Here is a 12,652-nt window from a genome sequence, read left to right as displayed (position 1 = left end):
TTTATTTTTCGGTGGAACGTGGAGTATGGTAGAGGGAAACTAGTGGCTTCCCTGGCTTGTTCCCTTCGTGTCTACCAAATTACTCTTTTGAACAGAAAGCTTTCATAAAACCAGTTAAAGCAATTTTTTTTATTTAACCAGACAATACAACAAGCATCCTGATTGATAAAATGGTACTATGTTTTGTCCTTCCGATGTCCTTCAAGGAATTAGGTGACTGCTTGCAAAATGATACAGGCAAACTGTAACAATGCGGTATAGTTGTCTATCTTACTGAATAACATCTAAAGAGTCAATTATTGAGCTATTTTTAAAATAAACCGTCAACGAACAATGTTAGCTCGCGACACAAACATACGGGAAAAGGCAAACGCGGAAATGTTTTGAAGCTTTAAGCCAGTAGTTTTTAATAGCAGGAAAATTTCTTCACATTTAAAAAAAAAAAGTACTTTTCATAGCCATAATCGTCGTATACAGAGCTGTTGATGTCAAAATTTTTTACACTAGAAGACGCTGCGTGATACGTGATTTTTTTTGCAATTAATTTTAATATAGTCACACAAAACGGGATATTTTGCAATTGCCAGGAATGATAGATATGATATGTGCAGTAAATGGCCATAAAGTACCAAAAACCTGGGGCGAAAAATGCCAGTGTAAAGCTTACTCATGGCAATCGAGTTCAAGAGAGAGTCAAGGTTTCGATCTTGTAGAACTGTTTGTATTGCTTTTTCACGACATATGTTGGCCATGGCCATAGGGTACACAGTTGTGCTATTTCTTGTCGCAAAAAAATTATCGTTGGTTAGCTCTTTATACTAACAGCGTAACATTGTTTTAATTTTGGTATTACAGCTTCGGATACGTGCGGCGGATTGTCACTGTCTTCAACTGCTACCAATGAGTCGGAACAAAGCTCCCCTTCATTCCAAAGTAAATCGTCGCAGAACTTCAGTCAGAGGAGACTTATCCATGTCGACCTCATGTTCTCTGTAAGTTCAGATCTGAATCTAAAGAGCTAGTTTTTTAAATAAGGTTGACCCCGCCAATAACAATGTTAGCTTAGTGCTAGTTATAAGGCTTTCGAAGTCCGAGCCTAAACAATAGAGCGTAGATATGATTAAGGTTATTTCAGAAAGCGTCTAAGACCTCAAAGAATGCATATACTAAATAGATGTGCTTTATTACAATTAAAAAGAAAGTTTTTTTAGGCATCTACTACATTAAAGGTATTTCTTCCTCTTCGGTCTGTTGTGTATCGGCAAACAGAAGACAAGCAGCTACGTTTGAAAAATTATGCTCTTCTTATTTGCTAATGATTTATGTATGCACAGTTTGAAGAGATCCTTTTTGGAAAATTGAAAGTCAAGATTTGGTGAGTACTTCGAACTAGCGAACCAAAATTACGTACATACATACATAAGTACGCAATACGCTAAAGAACACTGAAATAAAAACACATCAAGAACGTTTGTTGGTGTTGGTATTTCAAAAATATATGTACAGCAGCAGCAGCAGCAGCAGCGGGAACTGCAAGATTGTCATTATTGTTGTAGTAGTAGGAGAGCGTACGTATGGAAATGGCGCATGTCGCTGTAGTCTGTATTTCTGTGTCTTCATCAGTTGTCTTCATTATACACCCCCAATTATTCCTGAGGTTATGTACCACCAGAAATTAAGTAGTGTCCCCATCGATTAAGTACATGTGTACAGTTTAATTACTGAGGTCGTTCACAGAAGTCATGTTGATTGCCTTTTTTGCTGTTAACACACACAAATTAAAAACAAACATGTCATAAACACAATATGCAGTTCATAAAGTCATGTTCCAACACGGCAGTTCGCTTCAAACTACGAGCAGGCAATGGTATACATGTAATAGGTGTAAGTAAGACTGTTAACTGTGACAAGGTAGAACTAATTCATGCACTACATTATAAACACTGATGAATACGCGTACCAAATTATACCTTCTACCGTTTACCCCAGCTGCTAATTCCACCATTACTTGTAATACCATTACTACCAATAGTATAATATATTCTAGTAATATATGTCTACAAAATTGTTGTATGATTGAGTAGCATGTACAAAAGGCAGGTAGTTTGCAGAAGTGTGCTAGCAGGCCGAACTATAGGCCAGCAGATCCGATCGTTTCACGTCGTCGTTTTTGACGTGCTAGCAATACTAGAAGCACGGGAGTATTGAACAAGCATTTATATCAAATATTTAAAATCAATTATCAGCTCATATGAGCAGCCCGAACAGGATAGAACGGCAAGTGAGAATCATTGGACCAGGACCTTTTCTCCTCTGTGGCTCCCGTCAGTTCGGAATGGCTCAGGTAGGCAGGTAGTATTTGTTCAGACGGGAGTGACATATTAGCACCTGGGTTATCGGCATTTGGCAGTTTGAGATGTTTAGGTTTTCTGCCGTAGTCGTAGAGACACGAACATAGCTCCCTTGGACAATGTGTATTGATGGCTAGACCCTTGGTCTATAGTATAAAAGTGAATAGAACGGAATATTTGGCTTTTTTTTTGCCAAGATACAAGACATCCAAAATACAAGATATATGTATCTATTCTTGCAAAAATTTCTAAAATAGTATAAATATTTTATAAAGTAGTATAATGGATCAATGCGACGAAGAGGGCAATTAGTCGAAAAACATAAAAATACCGTGTGTGCCTCATTCACGGCAAGGGCGTGGCCCCGCTTTAGTAGACTGGTACAACTGATCAACTGGGTCAGATTCCTTCTAGGTCGGCTATGGTTATTTATACTATCCACCAATTGCAGAATCTGAGTTTTTTTTTCTCGGAAATAGTAGCGCACACGATGGCGAGAAGTTATTATATTATTAAAACAACAATCCAAATGACATAGTCACTTCACAGAGAAAGGCTTCCTAGCAACGCTAGTTCTACTGCTTTGACAGTAATACCAAAATAAAACGCAATTTCCAGACATTGTATAATGAATAAGACACACAAATCTACTGATGAACCTAAATCTGCAAGCATTAGTTTGCTGATAGGTGCAAGAAAAGACGTTTACTTCAAATAAAGACAACCTATTATTCATTGAAACGCTGCGAGCTTATATCATGACAGCCATATCGCTAATACAATCGTACTACTCTTCATGATTAAAGGTTCTAGAAACTTAATTTACTGAGAAACTTTTTTACAGCTTTAGATCATGACATGTGTTGAGATGCACGGAATCAAGACACGCGCCCGTAAACAAACGACTGACCAGGCTGTTTTCGCTATTGCGACAATCTCATACGTAAAAGGGAACTGGTCTGACTGTACACACGTTCGTGCGCGTCATTTCTTCCAAAAACAACGCACGGAAAACGTTACAATAGGTTTTGATCTGAAGTTGGCACATATGATCAGCTCCTTTGGTATGGATAAACGGCTAATTTTCGGTTATCTTGACCTCCTATGTATACGTCTAGGGAAGACGCGTATAATCTGTGGCCAGTAGTCGCACATACACAAAGCCAAAGGCCAAGATAAAAAAATAGTCTCGCCCTGTTTCGCCCTTCAATAGTAATTACCACCATCACTCGATAGGTCATGTGCATATTCTATGCAGTAGGTTGGGCTATAGTGTATATATATAATGGACGCATAAGCATTAAATATAAATAAGTACATCGTAGTTGAGGCCGTGTTCTTCTGCTCGTTACAATATTGGCATGTACTTAATAATATAAGAACCATTCACTGTTATTGGTTGATAAACTGGACCATGTACATAGATAAACTTGCGCATCGTACATACACAGTGTACTAATATGCATCACTAGTGGAAGGAAGTATTTAGAAAAAAGGAAGTAAATCATAAGCGTAGAAATAGGACAAAGCGTAATACTAGGCATTGTCCTTTGGTAGATATGTATATATACAATATATTGATTAGGTGAGGTAAAGACGAGATGATGGTTTCATTAAAAGCTCAGAAGGATGTGAAGTCAGTTGTACCGGGGTCAGCACTTTGAAATAGTGTGAATTTGTGTTATCAACTTAAGTTGCACTAGCATTTAATGGTACTATGTTTTGTATTTTTCGATTCCATTTAATTACTGCACTATACATACGAACATCTTTACTGAGCCCCAGCCTTATAAGAATGTATTTACAGATATTTTTAGCATCGATCCAATCAGGTAGGAAGATCCTTATCATATAATAATCAGTTTAGATACCCTAGCTTTTACAATATGGAAGCCTTAGTAGGCTTCCATATTGTAAAGGCCCAGACAGAACAACAATTTTACGTATAGGATGCAGGAACTAAGTTGAAACTCTCTCTCGTCGCATATGCTGCTACGAAACCGGCATGCGTTCACTGATTAGTCTTGCTGCTATACTGAACCCTATACCGTTAACAGCAACGGCGTCGTTTTCAGCACTTGAGCGAAGATTACCGATGATTTAATCTTTCCTTCAAAATCAAATAAAAAAACCTCTCTTTTACCTAAAATTAACGATCTACAATTTTTCCAATTTTCATACGGTCTCTGAAGGCTCGCAACAAGATTTTTTTTATTGAAGCAAATAGAAACATTTTGATCTAAACGGGCGCGAAAAAGAATCAAAATTGCTCGAAAAGTCACCTTTGATGCATATGCCTAGGTTTTCACTACAGAAACTCACAATTTACGCTTTAGACAGGAGACTATTGATTGTCAAGTGAATGTTTCAAACAAGTACGAATGTTGTTGCACTTGTTGATAGTTGTCACATTATTTTCTACCTTAAGTTTGTGTCCTGAAATTTCAAATTTTAGGTTCACATGTTTATGCAGTACAATTGTCTTTCTTTGAACGTTAGTATCGATTGCCGACCATCAATATTTCCGTTTCGTCTTCTCGTTTAGGACGATGAACTCGAGGATAGTGAAAGCAATGCATCTTCCTTGACGAAACACCCGTCAATCGAGTTTCTCAGTTCTTCGTCGTCGTCGTCGTCGTCGTCGTCGCCGCAGGATGTTACACCCGTGGCCGAGCATCAGAGTCTACCAGCGAACCTGAAAAGGCGTGCCTCTAGGCTCTCCTGGCAGAAGTCTGCCGTTACTCAACTGAATGGTAATTTCCTATTAGCAGCAGTAATTGTGCATCGGTGCATTAAGCATCGTCTAAAGTTGCAAACGAATCATAGAAGAATACGCGCGTGAGTCAAGTAAGGTGACACAGTTCATCGAAGTATAATCCGATGGATAGCTTCCAACTATATTAGCCAAACAATTGAACACGGCTCGATCTCAATAGCAACTATAGACGTTTGACTAGTGAACCTGTTTTCATGCTACTGTTGTTGTTGTTGTTTGACTTTTCGAACCAGACCCCTCAGTGGCAGCGGCGGCTCGAACACGGAAGTTATGGCGGCGACATTCGATAGACGTTTGTGACGCGGAACATCAGGAGAAATTGGTCAAAAATGACCCTTTTCGGAGGTCGATTCGCGTACGGCAGGAGATACGGATCGATGATTCTTCAGGCACCAATGGAAGTGCTGACCCCAAAGATTCCGGAGCGAGCAAGATCGCCATTGTAAATAAAGTAAGCTGAAAAACATGGAAAATAAAAGAAAAGATTGCGCTTCGTGAAACCTGACCGTCAACTTCGTTCAGTGTTTATTTTTCTGTTCGAAGTGGCGCCTTAGTTAGGCAAAATATTGTATCTTACAATGAATGGATAACGGTAAATTCTGTTCTATTCATTTGAAGACGTATTGCGTAAATCGGAAGCAATGCTCACGAAACTCACATGACCTTTACAGCAGTTGGAGTGCCTTTCATTAACACTTGAGGAGGTAGCACATATACGGTCAGTGATGACAAAGGCTGAGTTAGAAACCCTCCTTGTTGCCCCGCAGCTCTACGAGGACGTCGCAAGGAGCAAGGTGTGTTTCACCTGTAGAAAGAACCGTTTCAACGTTCTTTTTAGCAGGCCCGTCAAATGCCATCTTTGCGAGCGCTCAGTTTGCGACAAGTGCTCGACAAAAATGCACATCCCTACGCACAGGTGACTATACCAACAGGCACAAAACAACGCGGCGTCAAAGAAACAGCTGTTATTTCCGAACGTTATATCTATAGTGGGACCTGCTTACTACAGCAGGACCTCTATTCAACAGGAGCTCTATTCGTACATATTTTTTCGTTCTCTCACTTAATTTTTATATGAGGAAATCTAATTTGAGTAGATGCTAAGTACGATTTGTTTGTGACTTGTCCAGATTTGATCGGATTCCGGTATATATGCTTTCCCCAAGCACGCCTACTGAAGAGATAGCTGTGGAAGCTCCCAGTCGCGATAAGAAGGCCAGCAGTAAGAAGAAGGACGAAATTGAAACTGCAGTGCAGACGTTTACCAGGTGAATTCTAAAGGGAGAAAGAAATAAGAATTACTCGCTTGCCAAGCTTTTTGGGCTCATGAGGCGCTTATTTATGCGTCAGCTGCTATCAAGATCATATCATTACAGTAATGTAGCTTTTCATAAACGAATATTTTACGTTATGTTTCGTCCATCTACGATTAACCTATTTCCGTCACATGGCTTGTTTCCTCCTATTGGCTTTTCAGTGGATCTGCGCCGTCATCGCCAAATATAAATTCGCGAGCAAGCGGTACTATTGCAGTACATCGAGACGATGCTGTGGATTCTCCTTCAGTCGCCAGCTCGTTGGAAAAGCATCAGCAACAAATCGAAGTGGCCATCATGTCCGGCCAGGACGTCACCGATGATGTCACTGAAAATGATCGAAAGAAAAAATCATGGCAAGATTCAATTTCAAAGAGTCTGCTGAAGCGACCCTCGATTTTGCGGGTTCGAGCCAAGCTTCGTTGTTCGCCAAAAGCAGCCAACCACGAAGAGACCAAAAGTGAACTATGCGAAAAGCTTAAGGCGCCAGTACTGCCCGTATGTCGCGACTGCAAATATCTTGTGCGTTCGATTATACTGTCGAATCGGAACCCGATCGTGAAGAGTCATAGTGATAACTCGAACTGAGGCTCGTTCCGCATCGCGGGTATCGAAACACGCTGCAGACGCTGAGCTCGTCGATGTTCTTAAAGGTGAAGAACGAGAAGATGTGGAGAAACAACTATGGAATCAGCGAGGACCCTGAATCCATCTGATGCCTCCCGTTTGGTGGTACATCAAGCAAGCACAACAGCATATATAGACATTAGCCAGCTAACGATAGTAGTCTAGCAGAGAGAAATTGTATCGATCCCTTGTGTTATTTCGTTCAAGCGTTAAAAATATTTTGACAATAAACAGTATGTGTATATATACGATTTACGATAGTCGCCAATTCTTCCCCATTTCCCTTAAAGGACCGTAAATAGACATCAAGTGTTAACACGCTTGTATATATAATATATACTGACACGACATTGGCCTCCCGCTTTTCGAAGCTTGGACAAGGAACCGTCCATAAGCGTTATTTGTCGACCTGTTCGGTGCTTTAAAGGGTTCAGGAGGCTACGCGCGCGACTGTGCGCGTATCTGCGAGATCCAGCGACATGTAATACGCCCACTTCGAATCGACCCAAGTCGATCGGTAAACGTGAGCGAAGACGTACAGTTGACCATAGAATGTTTGTGGTTGAGGCGATTTATTATCTTAAGTATTTGTGAAAAGGATATATCGGTGATGAAATCGAATAGAGAGATACTGTGACAGATGCGATCTATAAACGATAAGGCTTCCAATATAGCTGTACTTAAGTAGACAATGGAGGGCTGTTCGTCGATACGTGTCACACGCGACAATACCATGTGATTGTTCTTATAATTAGTGGGGCAAGTAGTGACCCTCTTGCTTAGAATTTCGTTGAGTCTATGTCTGTTGCAATATCATATGTATGTATATATGATATTGCAACATTGGATAGATTGTTACAAAATAAAACGGGTTTATATTTGTGCCGTAATGACAAACGTGTGAACGAACGTACAAAAAAGTTTGCTAGAAAATATTCCGCCTGTTACACCGGAGTGGTCACTTAATACGCCTGACGTCGATAGGGAACGTACCTATATAGACTGGATTGTAAGACAGTGGGACTATTGAGTGTGGGCAAGGAATTGAATGCGGTGTGATTGGTTCAGAAAAGGCCATAGAGCGTTGCAACTTCCATATCCACCCTTTATCTCGTAAGTTATTTTTAAGGGCGCGACGAGAATTGCATGACAGCAAGATAAAAAAAAGCAAGCCTGATATACGTTTCTTAGAGTATCAATTCATCTGCCTAATATTGTTTCACACATAATCTGTAATAGTATGAAAGTGTTTATCAAAGACTGTATACAATGATGGACGATTGTCAATAGACACAGTATGTGAAAAGTTTTTTTGTGTTAATCTTTGAATTTTCGACGAATAATCAGTTACCATAAGACGGTGTTTTGAAAAACTTCTTTCGCATTTAACCGTTTTATTTGTGTAATGGAAAAGGGTGGATCTAGCAAAAAAAAAAACAGCCGTTTCATAAGTGAACAAGCCGAATATATTGGTATCTATGACCTGAAGGACTGTACAACGGACTATAATTCCATGACAAGTGCTTATAGTTCAAAGAACGAAGCAGATAAAATAAACATCTATATATGAGTACGCTTTGAGGCTGTCCGTTAGTAGTTTGCATGATGATAAGGAATGGTATTTTGTGGCACTGGCCGCAACTGCATAGGTGGCCCGGACGCTGTCGACCCCCGCGTCCTGATTCGTCGTTCAGGCAATACCCAACAAAAGCAGGTCTAGCGTGCAAATCTATCTAACGTTCAGGTCAAAAAGGGGGCAACGTTAAATGATCAGAATGCTGATAAGCTGAATAAGGGAATTCGAGCGTATAGTGCGTGGAACGAATAGATGTGATGTATGCAGGAGGAAGGAAGAAAGCAACTGGAAAACCTTTGTATCTATAGACTATAGCAAATATGTGCGTGTGTATATGGGATGGACTTGTCAATGAGGCCCTGCTATTCATGTTTTGCCTTACGTTGAAGACGACCGCTATATCATTATATACCTGCCCCAGATACGACAACACGGCAATGGGCAATCCGTAGTGATGAATAGCAATGAGCAGTGATAGTGCAACAAGTACACAAAGTAGATAATGACAGCGTGCGATCTACATAGAATGACGGTATGATTCAGCGAGTGATCAATGTATGTTTGATTGTTGGAACCACATAATTGTATTGTATAACAAGAAAAAAGACGATGAATATTATGATGATACTGATGAGGCCTACTATGATCAAGTAACAATGATGACAGCGGTGATGGTCAGATTTGGGGGACAAGTGTATCTATTTTTATTAATATTATTATTAATATTATTAAATTCCTTTTTAAGCCTTCTACGATTGCACAATTTATTAAATGCCCATACATTGCCCCCTACTATTCCCCCAACCATCGCCCATTTTTCTGATTGTATGTGCATGCATGAATGTTGCAGAGCAAGCGAGAGAAGATCAACTATAAATATGAAAAAATCAACAACAAAGAAACAACAGCCACAACATGGTAGATAAGATAAAAACACTGTGAACAGATATATGTGACCACAATAAGTTTGCGCAGGACCAAAATAATTGACCGGTATTAGAGCATATTCGGTTGAACGTAGCACCATTACCTTTGTGCTTCTATTTAGTTGACCGTGTATGAGCAGGGCTGAAAAAAACTAACTAATTAATAAACTATCGCCACTAAGAATATAACATGCTATAAATTGCAGCGAACCTGATATCGTATACTGCTGAGTGGCGGATAAACAAAAACAGGAAAATGCCGCATGGCTCTGATTGAAAGTACTTTATTTCTGCTGCTTACCTGAGCTAAGAACAATACAAACCAATATATTTTATGTTATTATTATTATTATTATTATTATGTATTTCACTTACCACTAGCCAAGACTTGCCGTCTAAACACAGTATATAAATATACATATATATAAACGAAGTATACATTGTATATGTATCAATACCGTCTACTTCAATACCGAAACAACTGCTTTTTCTAGCCAAGAAGACAAGATTGTTGACAAGTTGTCAACTTAACGACATACAGAAAAACTTCATTCGAATATCCCAGCCATCCTGACGCTTGCGGAAAGAAAGGTCACATAATAATAAAAATATCTTAACTCAGAAAAATGCTATCGTTGTTCTTCTTTCTTTTTTTTTTTTGTTTTCTTATTGCTATTGAAGGCGGAAGTTTCAAACCGGACAGACTAGAAAAATAACTTGTCAGAGCCTGCTTACATCGCACATCTGAAAAGCCTTAAAGCTTTGATGGCCCTTACGAATATCCCTTATATTATATATAATATTATATATCCTATATATTAAAAGAAAGAGTATCTAGAGTGGGAAAAAACCAGTTCCAGCTTTTCTTAAAAAAAGTTGTCAAATTTAATAAGTGAAAAGAACTTTACTAGGCAAATCTTTCGCAGACAACAATGCGTGTTGTTCGTTGGTAGTCCATACATATATATCCTTACTCTATTTTGAAGATCATTTGTATGTCTTATTTGATATTAATAGATATACAAAAAAAAAACTATTTTCGTTTGCGCTCATTTAGTTTTTCTTTCTAAGTTCCTAGGTATTTTTTCAAGGATCATCTCCACTCGGCTTGCAAGCACCACAAGTTACATATCTATCGCAGATACCATCTACAAATGCTTATTAGTTGGCGTTCATGAGAACAGTCTGTTAGCCTTAGAAAAATGTTTGCCTCAGGAACATGGTTTTTGATATGTTTCTGACCGATTCCGTTTCAATTCCTGAGGGTCTGACTTGTTCGTTGGCCTAAATATGATAATGAGAAACCGCTATCTTTGGCGACACAAACACGGCTGAAAGAAATAGAAGGTCGAGCTGTAACATTTGGGCGTAACAACGGCGTACGTATGGTTCGACAGTTACAGTTTCCCTTCAAGGAATAGTAAAAGACAGAGAGAGAAGTCATCCTCTAATACACTTGGCTGACTTCCGAGTTGATCTCGTATATTTGGATCGCAGGATTTGCTCAAGTAATTGTTAACCATTATGGAAGGAATATCGCGAGAAATTTCTATCATTATATGACAAAGGTAACGATTTTTGCCAGTTTTTAGTGTGACGGACGACGGGTGTAAACGAATGAACATCTGGTAACTGATCCTTCGCTATGAAAATCGTGTAGTGTGATTGCCCTCAAGAATTGTTCCTATCGTTTTTATGTGATATTATATACGATGCAGTTTTGGTATACAACGTCTTACGAGGCTAACTCAGTGTTTAATCGTTATCTCGAAAATTTCGAAATTAATTAGGTTAGTTAAAAGTCTGTATACTGTCGCTTACAGGTCGACGCGTTACAGGATAGTTGGCCTTCAATTCGACTGAGGTCAGCTGCTTCTTTATGGCTGGCAACTTTTAAACGTCTCAGTCAACGAAATGTCGTAACGATAAACTTGTTTCATTCAACGTGTGACCAGCCTCACATCTCGTACCGTGCCTTTGTTCAATAGTCTCATGCCTATCTGTTTCTCGAGATCTATGTATATCTCGAGATTACATACGATGATCAAATCGTACGATTCGTACTAAATATGATACTTGAATGAAATCCTTATTGGTTTTGACACGCGACGAATAGTCACACCGCGTATTTTATCATAACGTATCGGTGACACTCCGATTTGGTTGCGTGGGAATAAAACGTGGAATCACGTTTGTCCCTGTTACTGTTCAAATTAATATCCTTTTTCTTCGTTTTCCTTTAGCTAGATCGTATGGTTTCTGGCTGAACTGATGATTGTCTGCGGTTTTTAGGCTGGTCGACGCTACATCATCCAATCGATAACATCATAGGACCACAAAAAAGAATAAATGTGTGTCCTAAAAAATTGTGTCCTATTGGTGCATGATTGGTCAATTCAATGTAGCTTATAACTGTATCCAGATTACATAATGTCAAATCTACTGAAGTGCGTTCGATAAGCGAAGGCGTCAACGAGTCACCTGTTCCACAATTCTCTTCTCGCCATTGGACTCTACTAATATTTTTATATAATGTGTCCCTCTTGCCTCAAAGCCACCTAGCAGATAATAACTATGTGAATTTTATAAATTTCAAAACATTAACAGAAAGTAACACTTGTCTCCTACTCCCATCTGTCAGTGTTTATTAAAAATATCCTCATCAGCGCGGTGGTTCGGACGACGAAACTTCTGGATGACCATGGCGCTAATGGCGCCCAAGTAGCGTCAATGACATACTGCAAGATCGGTGTGATTAAGCATACAATTTTTCATTACCTTATTTTATTTATAGTTATATAGTTACCACAAGCTACCATTATAGAAGGAAACTATAGACTACGCGTCTGTGGTTCAACATGACGCGAACCAGTCGCGGATCCGTAATACTAGTGATGGTAGCAGGTCACATTACCTAGCTAAGCTTGGTTTAAAATAGCAACCCTATCTTTCGCTTACATGACGGATATTGCAAGCGGTATAAAGTAATGAATTTTAAAAAGTGTTACAGTAACAAGATGCTCCTACAATCAAGCGTGGTCATATTCACTTGCACTATATAATGTCCCACTAGCAATGTT

At 39.2% G+C, this 12,652-nt stretch overlaps 1 protein-coding gene across 1 annotated transcript; it reads left to right on the top strand.

The window, feature by feature from the left end:
- Positions 1 to 855: 855 nt before the first annotated feature.
- On the top strand, positions 856 to 10,199 carry LOC111270093 (uncharacterized; the record flags this gene model as incomplete). The annotated part of the gene is given in 6 exon segments (XM_022850116.2): positions 856 to 992; positions 4,897 to 5,104; positions 5,361 to 5,578; positions 5,799 to 6,043; positions 6,258 to 6,395; positions 6,605 to 10,199. Coding segments are annotated over 6 exon segments (1,245 nt in total). The 3' UTR covers positions 7,032 to 10,199.
- Between the last annotated feature and the right edge of the window lie 2,453 nt (positions 10,200 to 12,652).

The sequence above is a fragment of the Varroa jacobsoni genome, unplaced genomic scaffold, assembly GCF_002532875.2.
Source record: "Varroa jacobsoni isolate VJ856 unplaced genomic scaffold, vjacob_1.0 scaffold_1444, whole genome shotgun sequence".
Classification (NCBI taxonomy): domain Eukaryota; kingdom Metazoa; phylum Arthropoda; class Arachnida; order Mesostigmata; family Varroidae; genus Varroa; species Varroa jacobsoni.
The sequence above is the reverse complement of the archived record's forward strand: the minus strand, read 5'-3'. Positions and strand labels throughout refer to the sequence as shown.